The sequence below is a fragment of the Oncorhynchus clarkii genome, chromosome 20 (genome assembly GCF_045791955.1).
Source record: "Oncorhynchus clarkii lewisi isolate Uvic-CL-2024 chromosome 20, UVic_Ocla_1.0, whole genome shotgun sequence".
In the NCBI taxonomy this organism is placed as follows: domain Eukaryota; kingdom Metazoa; phylum Chordata; class Actinopteri; order Salmoniformes; family Salmonidae; genus Oncorhynchus; species Oncorhynchus clarkii.
Window position 1 is genome coordinate 69,570,155 of NC_092166.1, and position 22,057 is coordinate 69,592,211.

Below are 22,057 nucleotides of genomic sequence, written 5' to 3' on the forward strand. Positions count from 1 at the left end.
TGCGATATGGGGCTGTGCATTATCATGCTAAAACATGAGGTGATGGCGGCGGATGAATGGCATGACAATGGGCCTCATGATCTCGTCACGGTATCTCTTTGCATTCAAATTTCCATCAATAAAATGTAATTGTGTTAGTTGTCTGTAGCTTATGCCTGCCCATACCATAACCTTACCGCCACCATGGGGCACTTTTTTCGTCAGCAAACTGCTCGCCCACACGACACCATACATGTAGTCTGCGGTTCTCAGGCCGGTTGGACCTACTGCCAAATTCTCTAAAACAACGTTGGAGGCGGCTTATGGTAGAGAAATGAATATTACATTCTCTGGCAACAGCTTTGGTGGACATTCCTGCAGGCAGCATGCCAATTGCACACTCCCTCAAAACTTGAGACATCTGTGGCATTGTGGTGTTTGACAAAATTGCAAATGTTAGAGTGGCCTTTTATTTTCCTCAGCACAAGGTGCACCTGTGCACTGATCATGCTGTTTAGCTTCTGGATATGCCACACCTGTCAGATGGATGGATCATCTTGGCAAAGGGGAAATGCTCACTAGCAGGGATGTAAACACATTTCTGCACAACATTTTTGAGAAATGCGTTTTTTTGTGCACATGGAACATTTCTGGGATCACCACTTTACGTGTTGCGTTTATATTTTTGTTCAGTGTACTCTAAGTATTTAAAATACAAATACTTAAAGAGATTCTCCAGTACTTTTCAATACTTTTTAGCCAGTACTTCTGAAAGTAGCGCTCACAAGCCAAAACTGTTTTCCGAAAATTGCGTACTGTCACATATGTGCAAATATGTGCACCACGTCATTGCTGTTTCCCTCTGCTCTGCTGTGGGTGAATCGCGTGCATCTTGATAGCTGTCACTCATATGGTTAGGGGTTGAAGCTCATTGGCTGAAACTTGAAATGCTAGGGGGCTGGCCCACACGGGGGAAAATGTAGGGAACAAGGTGCAGCACAGCTTCCAGAAAATAGCCCCTTTCCAACTAAGGATTTCGTGGCTAATTGACGTAAAACAGTACTTCTGCTCATAGATGATGGATTATGCATTTATGAACTACACATTTGCAAATCCAGCCCAAAGTGAGAGGTTTAAAAAATACTTAGTAGTCACCAAAGTCACCATGTCTTTTTTCACCAAAGTCACCATGTCTTTAATTAAGCATGTATTTGAACCCAGGTCTGCCACAACCCAATGGTTAGGACTTTATCTCCGTAAACTTGCAAGCACTGTAATATATCCGTTTTAAATATCAATAAATATTTCAGTTACTTGACGTTGATAAAGCAGCATTATCATGTTGATGGAACATTTTGCAGGTGAGCAAGTTCTGCCAAGCACTGTTAAAAATGACAAACAGTATTCAATACAATATCTGATAATAACTAAATATATATATATATATATATATTTTTTTTAAATCACTTTCAGTTTGGATATTTTGCAGGGCTACATGAAAGGCAATTCACATACACATACAATACATAACAATTTAGCACAGACCATATAACATATAAAAGCAGCTATACACAGCTTTAAAGCTGCAGTCTGTGATTGGTAGGCTACATCCATTTTCTGACTTTTAAATTAATGATATATAGCCATTGACTCTTGAAGCAAACAATAATGTAATTGTAAACAAACAATGTACAACTTCAAAACATGGCCAATTTATAATTTTCAGTATGTTCAGTATACCTGTCTAAAAGGATAGCCTACTGTGCACATAACAGCTGATGTTGGTTCATTTCAGTGTTTAGCCCAAAGTACAACATTTTAATAATGCTACCTGACAGAAAGCCTTACGCTGAGCGCTATTCTACATTCAAATATTTGTCAGCCTTGCCAGAAAGAGGCGACAGCAACATAGATGCTCACGCCACGTTGCATTTCAGCATCTTGGCGCATTACGTGTCAGAGCTTTGTGTCAGAGCACCGTGGTTACCTGGGTGACTTCCGAGATCATGTCGTCGTTGGGCTGGCAGCATGAGTCTAACGACAACATCTCCATACCTAGTCATACCTCTTGATTGGACCTCTCCACCGTGTTGGCGCTGGAGTGGTGCTCGTGTTGGTGGTGGTGGCGGGTACGAGAAGAATTCTGCAGCTCCAGCATCGAAGGACTCAAGGGGATGCAGAACTCGCGGAAGCAGCGTTTGAAGTTCTCGTCCAGGAAGGCGTAGAGGACGGGATTCAGGCAGCTGTTGGTGTAGCCCAGAGCGATGCAGAAGTGCCAGGTGACGGACTGCAGCAGGGAGTTGGGGATATTGATAAGGGCTTTGATGATGACGTAGATGTGGATGGGCGTCCAGCAGATGATGAAGACGGCCACCACCACCAGGACCATACGGGTGATGCGGCGCAGGTTGCGGTCCTTCTCCTTGGAGCCGGACAACATGCGCACGCTCTTCAGGCGCAAGATCATTAGCCCATAGCACACGGTGATGATGAGGACGGGGATGATGAAGGCAAAGATGAAGACGCAGATCTTCAGAAGATTCTCCCAGTACCAGGATGGGTGGGGGAAGATCAAAGTGCAGTCGATGATTCCTGAAAATGTGAAGACACAGTTGAACGAATGTAGCATATGAGGAAATCCACGCCTCACAGCAGTATTTTTCACAGGTAGATAAAACTACAGTATATAGGCCCCAAAGCATTGCTCAAAATGATAAACATAGAAGTCAGTTATGTTTTCGTTTGTTAAACAAGCTTGTGCTGACAGCTTGTATTCCTCAGGCTGACATCAGATATATTTTCATCATGAGACTGCAAATAACACTATCTATTCTCATCTAACCAATAACAAGAGCTAAGAAGATTTTGACAGGCACTTTGAAAACCTAATTCAGGAATCAAGCATCACCAATGTTGGTGACAAGTTTCTATCCCACTACTACTACTACAATTATGCACAAACTTTCTGAAGATTATACATGGTGGTAGCTGCTAGTCTATGGCCATATATACCATCTTTAAAGCATAATATTGATGACTAGATTTGGAGGCCTACATTAAGGCCAATTAGGGATGAACGCCTGCAAAACAATTTAATGAGTTTGTGTCACATGTAAACCTAAATAAAGGATCTGAAAGTGTTCTTATTGATAATAAAAACATGCTTATGATATGATAATATGATAATAAAAACATGCTTCATAGCTAACGTGGCACTCGATGTCTCTCTATGACAGACCCAGACCTTGCGTAGAACAGCAAAGTGCTTAAATTCCGTTGGCTTTCCGTTCACTTCACAGAAATAACTATCAAACATAATTGTTACTCTCGCTGCTGTGGTATGCTCACGAACATTACGGATAGGATATCTATAATTGAGGATCAAAGAAAAACAGCAGGGGGAAACGTACTGTCGTACTTGCCGTTATCGGTTACAGTAGTTAAGGCGGTGAACATGACAGGTAGACCGATGGCAGAGGACAGGATCCAGTTGCACACGTTGACAATCTTCGCGTTACGGGGCGTGCGGAAGTCTAAGGCCTTGACGGGGTGGCACACTGCAATGTAACGGTCAATACTCATGGTGGTCAATGTGAAGATACTGGTGAACATGTTGTAGTAGTCGATGGATATCACTATCTTGCACAGCACGTCTCCAAACGGCCAGGTCCCCATCAGGAAGTTGACACTCTGGAAGGGCAGCGTACTGGTGGCTAGTGCATCAGCCAAGGCCAGGTTGAAGATGTAGATATTTGTGGCGGTCTTCATTTTAGTGTATCTGGAAAGACAACATACAAAAATAAAAACTAAGAGACCAAATTAGGGTGTGCTTATCAGAAAACAAATAATCTGGACAGCAACTCGTCTATCGTAAAACCATATAAAGGTAGACTCAGAAATATCTTTGGTTCACTCTGCCGTTCGTCTTACCGCTGTGTCTCAGTTTCTCAGTCAAGTCATGCCTACCAGAACATGATTACAAAATATTGCAATGGATTTATAAGGAATTGATGTTACAAACATACAGATGGATGGTGTATTGACACACAAACACAACTGTCAATTAACTATAATCCAATTTCTCTTTACGGAGAGTTACTTACTAGGATGATACTATTGCATTGCATGTCATGGGAGATTCTAAAAATGTACACAAGTAGCTAGACAGATTCTGAGACTCTATATGTGCAAAACCAGGGCAAAACCAGGGTTGTGGGTTTGATTGTCTTGCTCCCAGGCAGACTAAATAACTTTTTTGCCCGCTTTGAGGACAATACAGTGCCACTGACACGGCCTGCAACGAAAACATGCGGTCTCTCCTTCACTGCAGCCGAGGTGAGTAAGACATTTAAACGTGTTAACCCTCGCAAGGCTGCAGGCCCAGACGGCATCCCCAGCCGCGCCCTCAGAGCATGCGCAGACCAGCTGGCCGGTGTGTTTACGGACATATTCAATCAATCCCTATACCAGTCTGCTGTTCCCACATGCTTCAAGAGGGCCACCATTGTTCCTGTTCCCAAGAAAGCTAAGGTAACTGAGCTAAACGACTACCGCCCCGTAGCACTCACATCCGTCATCATGAAGTGCTTTGAGAGACTAGTCAAGGACCATATCACCTCCACCCTACCTGACACCCTAGACCCACTCCAATTTGCTTACTTCCCAAATAGGTCCACAGACGATGCAATCTCAACCACACTGCACACTGCCCTAACCCATCTGGACAAGAGGAATACCTATGTGAGAATGCTGTTCATCGACTACAGCTCGGCATTCAACACCATAGTACCCTCCAAGCTCGTCACCAAGCTCGAGACCCTGGGTCTCGACCCCGCCCTGTGCAACTGGGTACTGGACTTTCTGACGGGCCGCCCCCAGGTGGTGAGGGTAGGCAACAACATCTCCTCCCCGCTGATCCTCAACACTGGGGCCCCACAAGGGTGCGTTCTGAGCCCTCTCCTGTACTCCCTGTTCACCCACGACTGCGTGGCCACGCACGCCTCCAACTCAATCATCAAGTTTGCGGACGACACAACAGTGGTAGGCTTGATTACCAACAACGACGAGACGGCCTACAGGGAGGAGGTGAGGGCCCTCGGAGTGTGGTGTCAGGAAAATAACCTCACACTCAACGTCAACAAAACTAAGGAGATGATTGTGGACTTCAGGAAACAGCAGAGGGAACACCCCCCTATCCACATCGATGGAACAGTAGTGGAGAGGGTAGCAAGTTTTAAGTTCCTCGGCATACACATCACAGACAAACTGAATTGGTCCACTCACACAGACAGCATCGTGAAGAAGGCGCAGCAGCGCCTCTTCAACCTCAGGAGGCTGAAGAAATTCGGCTTGTCACCAAAAGCACTCACAAACTTCTACAGATGCACAATCGAGAGCATCCTGGCGGGCTGTATCACCGCCTGGTATGGCAACTGCACCGCCCTCAACCGTAAGGCTCTCCAGAGGGTAGTGAGGTCTGCACAACGCATCACCGGGGGCAAACTACCTGCCCTCCAGGACACCTACACCACCCGATGTCACAGGAAGGCCATAAAGATCATCAAGGACATCAACCACCCGAGCCACTGCCTGTTCACCCCGCTATCATCCAGAAGGCGAGGTCAGTACAGGTGCATCAAAGCTGGGACCGAGAGACTGAAAAACAGCTTCTATCTCAAGGCCATCAGACTGTTAAACAGCCACCACTAACACTGAGTGGCTGCTGCCAACACACTGACACTGACTCAACTCCAGCCACTTTAATAATGGGAATTGATGGGAAATGATGTAAATATATCACTAGCCACTTTAAACAATGCTACCTTATATAATGTTACTTACCCTACATTATTCATCTCATATGCATACGTATATACTGTACTCTATATCATCGACTGTATCCTTATGTAATACATGTATCACTAGACACTTTAAACTATGCCACTTTGTTTACATACTCATCTCATTTGTACATACTGTACTCGATACCATCTACTGTATCTTGCCTATGCTGCTCTGTACCATCACTCATTCATATATCCTTATGTACATATTCTTTATCCCCTTACACTGTGTACAAGACAGTAGTTTTGGAATTGTTAGTTAGATTACTTGTTATTACTGCATTGTCGGAACTAGAAGCACAAGCATTTCGCTACACTCGCATTAACATCTGCTAACCATGTGTATGTGACAAATAAAATTTGATTTGATTTGATTTGATTTGATTCCCACGGGGTACCAGTGCTAAAAACAGTATGAAAATGTATGCACTCACTACTGTTAAATTGCTCTGGATTAGAACATCTGCTAAATGACTCAAATGTAATGCAACAGTTGCACATGTCTGTTAAAGTACTCTAATAATGTTAAATAAACAGATTATCATGGAAACGTCATTTAGCCCTCTGTTGAAACATTATTTATCTGAGAGAAAAGCCACATGATAGTTCCACATGTGAAATCAGTTGTGATCTGACAAATTCACATGTTGCCATTAAGTTACTGGCAAATGCACAATAACCTCTTCACAGTGCACCTCATTACAGACACATTATCTTACAAAGGTTGCAGAACAGTCAACGTTAAAGGAGACGCTCTACTTTTATCGGCGTAACCGTCAAACACTTCCACAAATACACACATATTTGACCAAGTCCCCAACTATGCTAATGAGCCCCACCAGTACATTGCCCTCACCTATATTTCAAACCGGAGTGATGATCGTGCCTTATATTCAAAATATTGGGTAGAAAAATGTCCCATTATACCTACTAGGTACCAATCTGTACCATGGAGTTCATATGTGTACCTGTGAAGTGTAACTTTGACGTTTTTGTACCCCAGGTAACAACACTGTAGTGGACCCTAACCATACCCATGTTTTTTTCAGTGTGTTAATATACAGTATGTTCCAAGCAATTAGTATGAGCCTGGTGGCACTGAAGAAACACTGATGCACTCTCAACCAAGAAATGGCAAGTTCAAATTCCCAAATAATGTATACTCTACGTCAGAACTCTTCAACCCTGTTCCTGGAGAGCTATCCTCCTGTAGGTTTTCACTCCAACCCCCGTTATAACTAACCTGGGCCCAGTTTCCCGAAGTGATGGAACTTACGCTTACAAGTGTTCTACTTAATGCTACTTTATACTTTCCTACAACGGCAGAAGATGTAACATGCATTTCCCAAAACAAGTGGCCTGTGAGAGAGCGGTCACTAAGTGCGTCGTTGGAGCGTGCATCGATACTGATAGGAAAGGGAGTGCTGCTCTCGGATCAGCTTTCTCCATTCAAATCTTACCGTAACATTATAATTATTTCACAACACTGACGACAGATCAACTCCTATAGAGATGTTACCACCTACTGCTGAAAATATCAAGTCATCTTATTTTACTGCTTACCTGATAAAAATGCACTAAATCGCCAATTTGGCACACCACTGCGCACAATGCAATTTAAATAAGAATAAATCATGAAATATATTGACACAAATTACAGTAGCCTACAAGTAGCAAAATAGAACTCAATTTAACATTAAATGCCTATAGCCTACTGTATTTATATTTGCAGTCATCTCGTTTTTTTAATCAATGATTGTTTGTATCAATTGTGCAAAGACATTACACCTTGGTATGTGTAGTCAACTTTATTCAGAAGTTTTCGGCAGTCACAGAGAGACAGATAAACCATGTCATTTTATATTTAGTGGAGATCTTCTGAGCGTTTTCAAGCGCAACGTTAGCAAAGATGGTTTTGGGAAACATCTCCGAGATTTAATGGTACTCCTACGCAGGTTCTAACAATGAACTTAGCCTTAAGATGCTTTTGGGAAACCGGGCCAAGATTCCGTTTATCAACCTTCCAGAGTAAAATATTCTAAATTACATTTGATAATTAGGCTTTCCAAATTTCACCAAACAGTCAAACAGATCAAGAGATATAAACATGTGCCTGCTATAGGTCACCGTGTGATCGATATTAGTTATCTTGACAGTGTTTATAACATGTGTACCAAATGTTGTTACAATACCGATATCCTTGACTGATTTATATCCATTTATGTACTAGCCCATGCCCACGGATTGTTTATTGATCCATAGCGGCCATGTTGTTTAAGATACTAGTCTGGGAAAAAATTGTGTTGAGACCTTTGTCCATAGATGCCACATATCATGTTTTGTGCAGATTGGTAATTCGGTGCCAGAAGAGTAGCACTTTAAGTGTTAAATAAAAAAGCATCATGGCCACCCTATGGGTCCCTGAGGCAAATGTGTTCCTTATGAGGAGAAGGACCTATGTAGCAGATTTCATGACTTTAAGTCAAATGGGGTAAGGAGCATGACCTTTCAAAGTAAGCATTTTCAATCTCTTGTTATAGCGCCACCATTTGGCCAATCAGTGTAATTTGATAAATGCCAGATCTCTAATGCAAGACGCATCATTTACCCACATTTAGTCAAAATCGATCCAGTTCTGTCTGAAATATCGCATTTGACTAACGCACGAATGCACTAACGTACTAGAGGCTTTCACGGATCCAAAAAGTTCAGTTCCCGAAATGGACATGGGGCTTTACCCCCCGGACCCGATATGCATCAATATATTTTTTAAATAGAGACCCGTCCCAAATGGACCCGAGGTCAACTAGACCAGTTCCGTATAGATCTGGCCGGATCCAGACCTGAGCCGAGTGAGGGAAGCAGCAAAAACGTCATTTTGTAAGCTACTTTATTAACCAGAGCTGATACAGCGCAAGGGAGAGGAGATAGAGAGAGGTGATGCTCTAGCAGGGGCCGTGCTGTGTGACTAGGCTACTGTGAGTGTGAGTGAGTTACACAGGAACAGGGAGGAGGAGGGAGGGAGAGATGAGAGACAGCAACCAAGCAAGCTGACTTCCACTATGGTAGACTAATAGCTGCCATACTGTAGCTAGGTTACTTATCATCCAATATGATTACTTAGTACCTGTCTCGACTGCATCAACCCGGGCAAAGGTAGTTAAGATAGCTAGCTAAGGGCCTTCCGAGTGGCGCAGGAGTCTATGGCTGTGCCACTAGAGATCCTGGTTCGAGTCCAAGCTCTGTCGCAGCCGGGCCGCGACCGGGAGACCCATGGAGCGGCGCACAATTGGCCCAGCATTGTCCGGGTTAGGGAAGGGTTTGGCTGGCAGGGATGTTCTTGTCCCATTGCACACTAGCAACTCCTGTGGCAGGCCGGACGCAATGCACGCTGAAACGGTCGCCAGGTTACGGTGTTTCCTCTGACACATTGGTGTGGCTGGCTTCCGGGTTAAGCGGCATTGTGGCAAGAAGCAGTGCGGCTTGGCTGGGTTGTGTTTAGGAGGGCGCACAACTCTCGACCTTTGCCTCTCACGAGTCCATACGGGAGTTACATCGATGGGACAAGACTGTAACTACCAATTCGACACTATGAAATTAGGGAGAGAGAAAAAAAAAAGAAGATAGCTAGCTAGCTAACTAGGCTAATTGTGGCTGCACACACTTTCTCGCAATACACAGTTACAAACTACAACTAAATTCAGAATATAAAGTAGCAGCCTACCTGTTGGCTCTTGGTCGTTGTAGATTATTCTCCTTTAACTTTTAATGACATAATTTTCATTTAATCTTCCATTGAGTAGATATCTCCTAACTTTGCCCCAAACAGAGGCTCTATGACTGTAGCCTATTGCTGTTTTTATGACTTATGATTGGCCAACCACAAAAATAAGCTACACGCACCACTCTCGTGAAAAGCAAAGAATGGCAGCATAAATGATACCATTTCTCTCTCTCTTGCTCTCTCTCTCTCTACTGCAGAAGTCGCGTTTGGATCTGCATTGGTCTTTCCGGACGGACAAGTCAGTTAAAATTACACTTAAAAGGTCATTTACACTTGAGCTGACATCAGCAGGGTTTACAGTGAATGCAATCTCCGAGAACGTCAGGGAAATTGCCTTGTCGGTCCTGCATTGCACGTGGATTGAATCCTGGCTGAAGATTGAGATAGCTGGGGCATGTATGCCAAAATAAATCAAACTATTTTACTTTAAAAGATAACTCCTTTTTTGTCAGCTATGTTTGCAGTTTGAGCATGGAGTCATGCATTGTACATAAGCCATGGATGGTAACACGGAACTGGATGCCTTGACCTTTAAGCATAACATGGTCTGCTAATGCACAGTCCGTGTCTGATGGATGTTTTGTATTGCACATTCTGGAACATAAAACTGCAGTCTATAACAAGACCACAAAACACAGCTGGGGTGAATTGTTGATCATGTCTGTCTTCTGTGTCAAGCTTGAGTCTCCCAGACAAAAAATGATGATTACCTAACGGTTCCAGTGAGATAAACTGAAAAGATGGCTCCAATATAAGGGGAAATTATATAGGGCAGCAGCTAGTATTCCTGGGGTATAAACATATTGAGGCACTTACATCACACAAAAAACAAACAGTACATCATATAACTTTATTACGCCACTACATATCTACAATATAAAATATATAATACCACCATACAACAATATTACAATGTGAAAGGGAAAGGAGGATACCTAGTCAGTTGCACTCAACCAAAATGTGTCTCCTGCATTTAACCCAAACCCTCTGAATCAGAGTTGCAGGGGGCTGCCTTAATCGACGTCCACGTTATCAGCGCCCGCGGAGCAGTTGTTATTGGGGCAAGAACGGCAGATTTTTCCACGTTGTGTAGAGTCCATGTGCTAGCGTGTGTGTCTGTGTGCCTGTGTGTGCCTGTGTGTGTCTCGTCACAGTCATCTTTGTTCCACAAGGTGTAGTTTTATCTGTTTTTAAATCAGATTTTACTGCATGCATGAGTTACTTGATGTGGAATAGAGTTCCATGTAATCATGGCTCTGTGTAGTACTGTTTGTTTATCAGAGTCTGTTCTGGAATTGGGGACTGTGAAGAGACCCCTTGTGGAATGTCTTGTGGGGTATGCATGGGTGTCTGAGCTGTGTTCTAGTCATTTGAATAGACAGCTCAGTGCTTTCAACATGTCAATACCTCTCACAAAGACAAGTAGTGATTCAGCCAATCTATCCTCTACATTGAGCCAGGAGAGATTGACATGCATGCTATTGATGTTAGCTCTCCATATATATTTAAGGGCCAGTTGTGCTGCTCTGTTCTGGGACAACTGTAATTAGCCTATATCCCTCTTTGTGGCACTTGACCATATGCCTGGGCAGTAGTCCAGGTGCGACAAAACTCGGGCCCGTAGGAGTTCTTTTGTTGATATCAATGTCAAGACAGAAGAGTAGAGCTTTATTATCCAATCTCAGCTACTGTTGTACCAATATGTTTCGACCATAACATCCAGAGTCACTCCAAGCAGTTTAGTCTCTTCAACTTGCTAAATTTTCCACATTATTCATTACAAGATTTAGTTGAGGATTTAGGGTTTAAAATCAAATCAAATTTTATTGGTCACATACACATGTTCAGCAGGTTTCCTTCAAGTACAATGCTTTTAGTTTTTTAAATATACTGAGCAAAAATATAAACGCACACATGACTGGGAATACAGATATGCATTTGTTGTTCACAGATACCTTTAAAAAATGGGCCTCTGGATCTCGTCACAGTATTTCTATGCATTAAAATTGCCATTGATAAAATGCAATTGTGTTTTTTGTCCGCAGCTTATGCCGGCCCATATCATAACACCACCGACACCATGGGGCACTCTGTTCACAGCGAAGACATCAGCAAACTGCTCGGCCACTTGACACTATACACGTGATCTGCTGTTGTAAGGTCGATTGGACGTACTGCCAAATTCTCTAAAACGATGTTGGAGAAGGCTTATAGAAGAGAAATTAATATTAAATTCTCTGGCCACAGCTCTGGTGGACATTCCTGCAGTCAGCATGCCAATTGCACGCTCCCTTAGAACTTGAGACATCTGTGGTATTGTGTTGTGTGACAAAACCAGACATTTTAGAGAAGCCTTTTATTATCCCCAGCACAACATGCAAGCTGTTTAATCAGCTTCTCAGATGGATGGATCATCTTGGCAAAGGAGAAATGCTCACTAACAGGGATGTAATCAAATTTGTGCTAAATATTTTAGAGAAATAAGCTTTTTGTGAGTATGGAACATTTCTGGGATCTTTTATTTCAGCTCATGAAACATAACATGTTGCATTTATATTTTTGTTCAGTGTATTTAGTACTATCTTATTACTTGCCACCAATTCTAAAGCTGTCTGCAGCTCTTTGATAAGTGTTGCAGTGATTTCACTTGCTGTGGTAGTTCATGTGTATAATGTTGAGTCATCAGTGTCCATAGACACACAGGCTTTACTCAGTGCCAGTGGCAGGTCATTAGTGATTTAAAAAAGTAAGGGGCCTAGATAACTACACTGGGGAATACCCGACTCTACCTGGATTATGTTGGAGATGCTTCCATTAAAGAACACCCTCTGTGTTCTGTTAGACAGGTAACTCAATCCATGATATAGCAGGGGATGTAAAGCCAAAACACATACATTTTTTCCAGCAGCAGATTATGATTGATAATGTCAAAAGCTGCACTGAAGTCTATAGCTCCAACAAGTATCTTATTATCAATGTAGTTCGGCCAATAAAATCAAATCTAATTGTATTTGTCATATGCACTGAATACAACAGGTATTACCGTGAAGTGCTTACTTACAAGCCCTTAACAAACAATACAGTTCAAGAAATTGTCACGTTCTGACCTTAGTTCTTTTGTTATGTCTTTGTTTTAGGTTGGTCAGGGCGTGAGTTGGGGTGGGTTGTCTATGTTCGTTTTTCTATGTTGTGTTTTGCGTTTGGCCTGGTATGGATCTCAATCAGAGACAGGTGTCGTTAGTTGTCTCTGTTTGAGAATCATACTTAGGTAGCCTTTTCCCACCTGTGTTTGGTGGGTGATTGTTTTCTGTCTTTGTGTATGTCACCAGACAGGACTGTTTCGTTTCATTCTCTTTGTTTTAGTGTTCTGTTTTAGTGTTCTGTGTTTAATAAATTCATCATGAACACGTACCACGCTGCGCATTGGTCCTACGATCCTTCATACTCCTCAGACGAGGACGACGAACGTTACAGAAATAGAGTTAAGGGGGGGGGGGGTCAATGTAAATAGTACAGGTGGCCACTTGATTAATTAATTTTGGGGTAGAATCTGTTAAGGAGCCTTTTGGTCCGAGACTTGAAGCTCCGGTACCGCTTGCCGTGCGGTAGCAGAGAGAACAGTCTATAACTTGGGTGACTGGAGTCTTTGACAATTTTTGGGGCCTTCCTCTGACACCACCTAGTAGATAGGTCCTGGATGTCAGGGAGCTTTGCCACAGTGATGTACTGGGCCATACGCACTACCCTCAGTAGCGCCTTACGGTCAGATGCCGAGCAGTTGCCATACCAGGCGGTGATGCAACCGGTAAGGATGATCTCGATGGTGCAGCTTTAGATGTTTTTGAGGATCTGGGGACCCATGTAAAATATTTTCAGTCTCCTGAGGGGGGAAAGGCATTGTCGTGGACTCTTAATGTCTTGATGTGTTTGGACCATAATAGTTCATTGGTGATATGGACACCAAGGAACTTGAATCTCTCAACCCCCTCCACTTCAGCCCTGTCAAAGTCAATGGGGGCCTGTCCAGCCCTCCTTTTCCTATAGTCCACAATCAGCTCCTTTGTCTTGCTCACATTGAGGGAGAGGTTGTTGTCGTCTCTGACCTCCTCCCTATAGGCTGTCTCATCGTTGTCGATGATCAGGTCTACTACCACTGTCGTCAGCAAACTTAATGATGTTGTTGGAGTCGTGCTTGGCCATGCTGTCGTGGGTGAACAGGGATTACAGGGGCCCCATGGTAAAGGTAGGTAACAACACATCTGCCACGCAGATGTGTTGTTGCCTACCCTTACCACCTGGGGGTGGCCCGTCAGGAAATCCAGGATCCAATTTGCAGAGGGAGGTGTTTATTATAGTCAGATTTGCCAAATGGAGGGGAAGGGTGAACTTTGTATGCATCTCTGTGTGTGGAGTAAAGGTGGTCTAGAGTTATTTTACCTCTGGTTGCACATGTGACATGCTGGTAGAAATGAGGTAAAACGGTTTTAAGTTTACCTGCATTAAAGTCCCCGGCTACTAGGTGCAGCGCATCTGAATGAGCATTTTCTTGTTTGCTTATGGTCTTATATAGTTGGTTGAGTGCGGTCTTAGTGCCAGCATCAGTTTGTGGTGGTAAATAGACGGCTACAAATAATATAGATGAGAACTTTCTTGGTAGATAGTGTGGTCTTCAACTTATCATGAGGTATTCTGCCTTAGGCGAGATATATCTCGGGACTTCTTTACCGGACGTGCTACCTGTCCCAGACCTGCTGTTTTCAACTCTCTACAGACAGCAGGAGTGGTAGAGATACTCTCAATGATCGGCTATGAAAAGCTAACTGACATTTACTCCTGAGGTGCTGACCTGTTGCACCCTCGACAACTACTGTGATTATTATTATTTGACCATGCTGGGTGGGCATTTATGAACATTTGAACATCTTGGCCATGTTCTGTTATAATCTCCACCCGGCACAGCCAGAAGAGGGCTGGCCACCCCTCATAGCCTGATTCCTCTCTAGGTTTCTTCCTAGGTTTTGGCCATGTGCTTCTACACCTGCATTGCTTGCTGTGTGGGGTTTTAGGCTGGGTTTCTGTACAGCACTTTGAGATATCAGCTGATGTAAGAAGGGCTATATAAATACATTTGATTTGATACGAGACATCCGCACCAGTGTAACTGATAGTTAACCTGTAAGTCTATGTCGTTGTTTTTTTGTTTGAATTGTTTACGTGTTCGAAATGATAAGACAAGCGGAACTACGTAGCTAATAACTGTTGTAACGGGGATCATTATTGTAGCAACACACCTTTGGAGGGAAGGCAATCCCGCGCTGTGTTAGCTAAGTTTTCATATCATCGGGTGTAGTTCGTAAAGGTTGAAGTGTGTATGTTAGGATGGTAACGTTATAATAATTGAAGTTGAATAATTGAAGTGTGAATTCGTGTCAGGAATAATAAGTGTGAAGTTTGATTTCCTCCCTTCTGTAATAAGCAGCCAATGAGGTATTCTTCCTTTATTCATGTATTTAATCTGATACTGTTATAGCTACGGCTAAACTGTTTATGTATGTAAGCACTTCAGAGTTATACCAAGCTAATAAGTCACTCGTAAGATAAGGTTGTAAGAGTGTGCTTAACTGTATTTTCATTTACTTTATAGTTCTCACGGAAGGTGATAATTCTTACTAAATCTACAGAATAAAGCCGCCAGTTAAAATCAAGTAACGGTTGTGCTCGTGGTTACTGGAGGGAGCTACAACCATCTATCTTCAGTTATTTGTGTAAGTGCCATACATGTTGAGTGCCGTTCCCTAAAAGCCAAATGATAATTTGTTTACTGTGAAATAGTATTGTATCTGGTGAAACACAATCTTTTCCAAAAGTTTACTAAAGGTTGTTAGCAGGCTGATTTGTTTAAGCCAGTATTTGACATTGGATGGAAACAGAAGAGAAGTTCAGAAGCACGATCAGTAATGGGCTAGTGACAGCAATGGTTCGAGTTCCTCTTCATTTCACATGCTATATGCTACTACGCTCATCCTGTCACTCACACAAGAAATATAAGTTTTGCATTATTTACACAGGATAAGCGCAAATGATTGACAACAGATTGTAAATAGCCCTCAAACAGAATCCCTTCAAATTAGTATAAGTAACCTTTTTCAAATAAGATATTTGTTCCTGGGTTTAGATAACAAGCCAATTATAAGTAGAGCAAATATTGTTGAAGAATCAAAAGTCTTTCTCTTAAGTTGAATGCATTTAGCAGGTTTTTCCTCATTAAGGCAATTGTCCTCATAATCAGAGATACCACAGATGAATCATCTCCCGGAATTCTTTAGTCTGGCTTCATTCTCTTTAAGGTGGAGTGATTATTGTGGGTTAAAGGAATGACAAATCCTCTGGTGCAGCACAGAGAGATAGGATAGAAGTGGCAAGCCATCTAAAATGGATTATTTTCCCCTCTGGAAAACATTTATTGTGCTGTGATTTGGGTTTAGTGATTACAGGTGAGTCAGGTCCTTAGAACTGAATAGCCATTGACTGTATGTAAAAAAAATGTGTGTGTTTTTTTTTTTTGAATTTGACCCTTTTTTCTCCCCAATTTTGTGGTATCCAATTGTTTTAGTAGCTACTATCTTGTCTCATTGCTACAACTCCCGTACGGGAGACAAAGGTTGAAAGTAATGCGTCCTCCGTTACACAACCCAAACAAGCCGCACTGCTTCTTAACAGAGCGTGCATCCAACCCAGAAGCCAGCCGCACCAATGTGTTGGAGGAAACCTTGTGCACCTGGCAACCTTGGTTAGCGCGCATTGCGCCCGGTACGCCACAGGAGTCGCTGGTGCGTGATGAGACAAGGACATCCCTACCGGCCAAGCCCTCCCTAACCCGGACAACGTTAGGCCAATTGTGCGTCGCCCCACGGACCTCCCGGTCGCGGCCGGTTACGACAGAGCCTGGGCGCGAACCCAGAGTCTCTGATGGCACAGCTGGCGCTGCAGTACAGCACCCTTAACCACTGCGCCACCCGGAAGACCCGTATGTATAATTTTTTAGAGGAAAAATCCACTTGACGCCACCACAACAACCTTTTCCCATTAACTTTGCCCATAGTGAGTCTTGCACGTCACTTGGGCCTTATAATTTGTATAGGACAAGAAGTCTTCCACCATTTGTGACTGACGGGCTCGATTCGATCTTATGTGGCAAAATTTGAAATTGTGTTTTTTACATTGGATAAACTCAGAGGTAGGAAATTGTCTATGATACACTACAGTTGAGGAATAATAGGAAAGTAATTCTGCTTTGAAAGTTGATACACTTGAAACCTCACTTTTGAGAAAATGGGCCATGAATGTTCTGGTACCTGTTGGAGAGCTCTTCTTTGTCTACACCCATTCAGCATCGTTCACACCCTTCTAAGCTTTAACCCCACCCATCTCTTTAAGGATTCGCAAGTGAGGCTGTGTACTAAACAACCAAAGATTTCAAGATTAAAGGCTGGTTTATACTACGGGTGTGTTTGAAATTTAATCAGGAGTGCCAGAGTGTGCTCTGGGCGTTCATTGACTCAAGCGTTGTCAGATTAGCCGTTCCTAAATTCAGAGAGTTTCGCTCTCGGAGCGCAAACTGGGAAAGGGAAAGGGGGATACCTAGTTAGTCCAACTGAATGTATTCAACTGAAATGTGTCTTCCGCATTGGACACTCTGGCTCCGTCTACATATTTGCAATCAAATGCCAGAATATTCTCCATCTCCTTAGCTATCATACTCTAATTCATTCAACTGATTTCAAAATTCGGTCCTCCAGAAAGTGGAGAGCAACACTTATGCAGATCTACTATGTGATATATTTCGAAAAACCTGCGTTAGAAAGGATTACCAACACAAACTGACCACCTCATATTATTGACAGAAGCATGCTACATGGCGGACCAATCCAAACTCATCTCTCGGCATGCCCAGCCCACTCATTATCTCAACCATTATCTCAGCTAGCGGGAAGATTGCCTAACTTTTCTCCATGGCTAAACCAACTAGGCTTGTAATTTAACAATTGTATTCGTATTTACAGATGGCATACAAGTTTGTTATTAAGGCCCATGAAAGTTCACATGTTCCAGAAGGAATTTCTGCCCCAAAAAAACGGTTCTGATTTAAAAAAAAGTTTACGCTCAAATAGCGCTACTGTGAAGTAGTGACGTGTGACATACGGCTATTTTCCTGAAACTAGTCACATTTACATTTCAGTCAACACACTTATCCAATTATCCTTCCTTGATAAAAAAAAATATCAAATCAGCGTTGAGCTAAATTGAGTGAGCTCAACTGTGAATGATCCTGGCGCATCCCCCCCCAAAAAAGTGTCAAGGGAGGCTAGTTTGGATTTTGCTTCTCTCCAATCACATCACATCACATCGAGAGCAATACGTCATTGACAGAAACAACTTGAATTGTTGCATCTCGTTGTGTTGTCCACTGGCTAGCTAGCTAGATAAAATTGGCCCTTTCCTAAATTAGCCATGGATGGATATATGGATTTGGACTGGTTTTACTTAATTCTCTGTACTGGCCAAAAATTATAACAGCGATTCTGATCCAACCATAAATTAATACATTGTGCCCACGGCCTGAGAGGATGGAAGTTCATTATGTATCTAGATGTAGAAGGCTAATGTTAACTAGCTAACGTTGCCCATAAAAAGGAAGTTAGGCTAGCGAGCAAGCACTTTAGCCAGGTAGCCTAAGACAATAAAAAATACAAGTGTGTACTGTATGACAAAGTCATAGACCGTTACATCGACAGGAAAGAGAGGAGGATGGCATTGGCGTTTCTCTACAAGTAGGGTGAGTCAACATGTTTTTTCTACTTGCGCACACACACACACACAGAGAGAGAGCGAGAGAAATCAAAACCATGGACAGCCACATCATATTTAGCTTACGTTGATTGGACTACATTGTTTTTGGTATCTTTTAGTTGTCACTGTAAAATACTAAGTATAGGTGATTTGATGATGTTGAAATGTTGAAGTTGAAATGGTGCTGCAATAGTGGAGGCAGCTCCTGTTTTCTTTGTGACTTGCGGTAACTCTGTGGTTCTAAATCAATAGTTGTTTAATGTCCGAAACAAAATGTCCGAAACATTAACTTGCTTGACCATGCGGTAGGTCATGTAAGTGTTTGTAACATGCAATAAACTTTGTGGACTCTACCAGACAGACGTAGCTCTCAGGTTTTGTGATGAAACAAAGGTGTGGTTGAATTTATTCTGCCACTGTGTCTTCTTATTGTCTCTGCCTTAGGCCTAGCTATCATGGTCACAAATGAACTGACAGGTTATTATCACAACACATAGGTTGTAATATGGCTTTTTTTCAGCTTTTCTTCCCCAGTGATTTTACACACGCACCACTACTGGCAACTTACAGGACCAATTCGGGTTAAGTGCCTATGACAAAGGCACAACAATAGTTTAACCTAGTTGGCTCAGGGATTCAAACCAGCAACCTTTCAGTTACTGGCCCAACATTATTAACCGATAGGCTACCTGCCGTCCAGCAAGGGAGTGTGTAGGAGGGAGTAAAGGGAAGGAGGCCTCCTCCATCAGCGATGTCTATAGTTAGCGGAGACTAGTTCACTATGAAAGAGGGAGCACAGTCATCAAAGCATCTGATAAAGACAGACAGCAGCTTAACACTAAAACACTTCAGCTGCCTCATGGTAGCTGCCTCTGGAATTACTGAGTGTGATGGTCCGCTTGGCTGGCAGACATGATCACAACGGTGGCAGTTACCTCGATTCAAATAGAGCAGATATCCCTGCGCAGCCAGCTGTCTTTTCTGATTCCTCAGTGCCAGCAGATGATGTCTAGTGGAACAAATTCGCAAATACTTTGGGATGTTCACCGCTGACACGTGGCTTTTGTGCATGGCGTGTTGTAAGGCCTAATGCACATGCATAGTGACAGCTGACATAGAGTAGGCGTAAACATGCCTTTTCACGGACAGCTCCATCCTCATCAGTACCATTACAATTTATGTCGTCACTGTGAAAACATCTAGAATGTGTTTATAGGCAATAAATATACACAGCAACTCACTATGGCATCGTATGCCTATATATAAAACATTTTAGGATTTTAGGAAATGAATGACATGAATGGTAACCCGAGTATAACCGCAGAAACAGAGCAGCAGAGTAGCCTATAGCAATGAAGGCTTGTTGCTAAGGAACAACCGGAACATGTCCTCTGACTCTGTGATTATCTTCTCCTGATACAGCATTCCATTACATTCAGGCCAAGACAGTGTTTCTCCAAGATTGTTTTTCAACATGGGCCTCTTTAATCATTTCAATTGAAATCAATTGTAGGGGAAACACTTGAGTTGAATTCATTTGGTACAAACAAGTTAAACTTCTAATGAATATTAAAATGTAAAGTGGGCAATGTATACTCTGACGTCTTTCCTTTATTTTTTATTTATTGTTTTATTTCACCTTTATTTAACCAGGTAGGCTAGTTGAGAACAAGTTCTCATTTGCAACTGTGACCTGGCCAAGATAAAGCAAAGCAGTGTGACACAGACAACAACACAGAGTTACACATGGAGTAAACAATAAACAAGCCAATAACACAATAAACAAGTCAATGACACAGTAGACAAAAAAACTCTATATACAGTGTGTGCAAAAGGCATGAGGAGGTAGGCAACAAATAGGCCATAGGAGCGAATAATTACAATTTAGCAGATTAACACTGGAGTGATAAATGAGCAGATGATCATGTGCAAGTAGAGATACTGGTGTGCAAAAGAGCAGAAAAGTAAATAAAATAAAAACAGTATGGGGATGAGGTAGGTAGATTAGGTGGGCTATTTACAGATGGACTATGTACAGCTGCAGTGATCGGTTAGCTGCTCAGATAGTTGATGTTTAAAGTTGGTGAGGGAAATAAAAGTCTCCAACTTCAGCGATTTTTGCAATTCGTTCCAGTCACTGGCAGCAGAGAACTGGAAGGAAAGGTGGCCAAATGAGGTGTTGGCTTTGGGGATGATCAGTGAGATATACCTGCTGGAACGTGTGCTACGGGTGGGTGTTGTCGCAGTGGTGGGTGGTGTAAGGTGATTTGGTAACAAAACGGATGGCACTGTGACAGACTGCATCCAGTTTGCTGAGTAGAGTATTGGAAGCTATTTTGTAGATGACATCGCCGAAGTCGAGGATCGGTAGGATAGTCAGTTTTACTAGGGTAAGTTTGGTGGCGTGAGTGAAGGAGGCTTTGTTGCGAAATAGAAAGCCGATTCTAGATTAGATTTTGGATTGGAGATGTTTAATATGAGTCTGGAAGGATAGTTTACAGTCTAGCCAGACACCTAGGTATTTATAGTTGTCCACATATTCTAGGTCGGAACCGTCCAGGGTGGTGATGCTAGTCGGGCGGGTGGGTGCGGGCAGCGAACGGTTGAAATGCATGCATTTGGTTTTACTAGCGTTTAAGAGCAGTTGGAGGCCACGGAAGGAGTGTTGTATGGCATTGAAGCTCGTTTGGAGGTTAGTTAGCACAGTGTCCAAGGAAGGGCCAGAAGTATACAGAATGGTGTCGTCTGCGTAGAGGTGGATCAGGGAATCGTCCGCAGCAAGAGCGACATCATTGATATATACAGAGAAAAGAGTCGGCGCGAGAATTGAACCCTGTGGTATCCAGCATTTTAAAACAGAAAATCTTTGTCAAAAGGAATACGTTATTCAGTTGGAAATGTCAAACAGTCAAAGACATGTTCGTTCTGTCAAAAAACATAATCACAAAAGCCACTGTTAATATAGGAGCCAAAGAAAGCAGTAATGAGTCTGATTATAAACTATTTTCTTTCTGTAGTGTGACATGTTTTGCTCCATCTCCTACACTGAATTATAATCATTTGAGTGGCAGATAAAACAAAGACAAGAGTATATAATGAGTGGAGGCCAAAAAAATATCTACATGAGTAATGCATTCATTGACAAAGCTACTATCAATCATACTGTGAATAAATGTTTACTGTTCAGGAACAGGCCTATTCTTGTCCTTATCTTACCTTGAAGAAAGACATTCCTATGGGAGGGAGGAAATGGTGGACCTATAATTGTTCACCACTGATGACCTTTCAAGACCAGTGCTTGACTTGGGCAGGAGCTCACCGGAGCTGAGTACTGACACCTCAAATTGTCTACTGCTTGAGCTCCTGTTCCGCTTCTAGAATATTATCTCAAAAGGATTATGAGACAAAAGGATTATGCACCTAAATACAAATGGTACTGGCACCCAAAATGAGTACTGGAACCTATTTCAGATCAAGTGAAGCACTGTTCAAGACCAATATTATTAATCTCCCTTAATAAAGATGGAAAGTCATTGAGTATGAGAATAAGGGCAGTGCCCAGGAAACCAAATGTGTAAGGAATCACACAGCATGCTACATC

General features: G+C 42.6%; 1 protein-coding gene across 1 annotated transcript in view; it reads right to left on the minus strand.

The window, feature by feature from the left end:
* Positions 1 to 1,969: 1,969 nt before the first annotated feature.
* Positions 1,970 to 22,057, minus strand: part of LOC139375675 (opioid receptor, mu 1) — a 28,642-nt gene continuing 8,554 nt past the window's right edge. The window contains exons 2-3 of the mRNA XM_071117481.1: positions 3,402 to 3,757; positions 1,970 to 2,571 (exon numbers count right to left, since the gene is read on the minus strand). Coding sequence (XP_070973582.1) covers positions 2,039 to 2,571; positions 3,402 to 3,757 — 889 coding nt within the window. The 3' untranslated portion in view covers positions 1,970 to 2,038. The remainder of the gene's footprint in view (positions 2,572 to 3,401; positions 3,758 to 22,057) is intronic.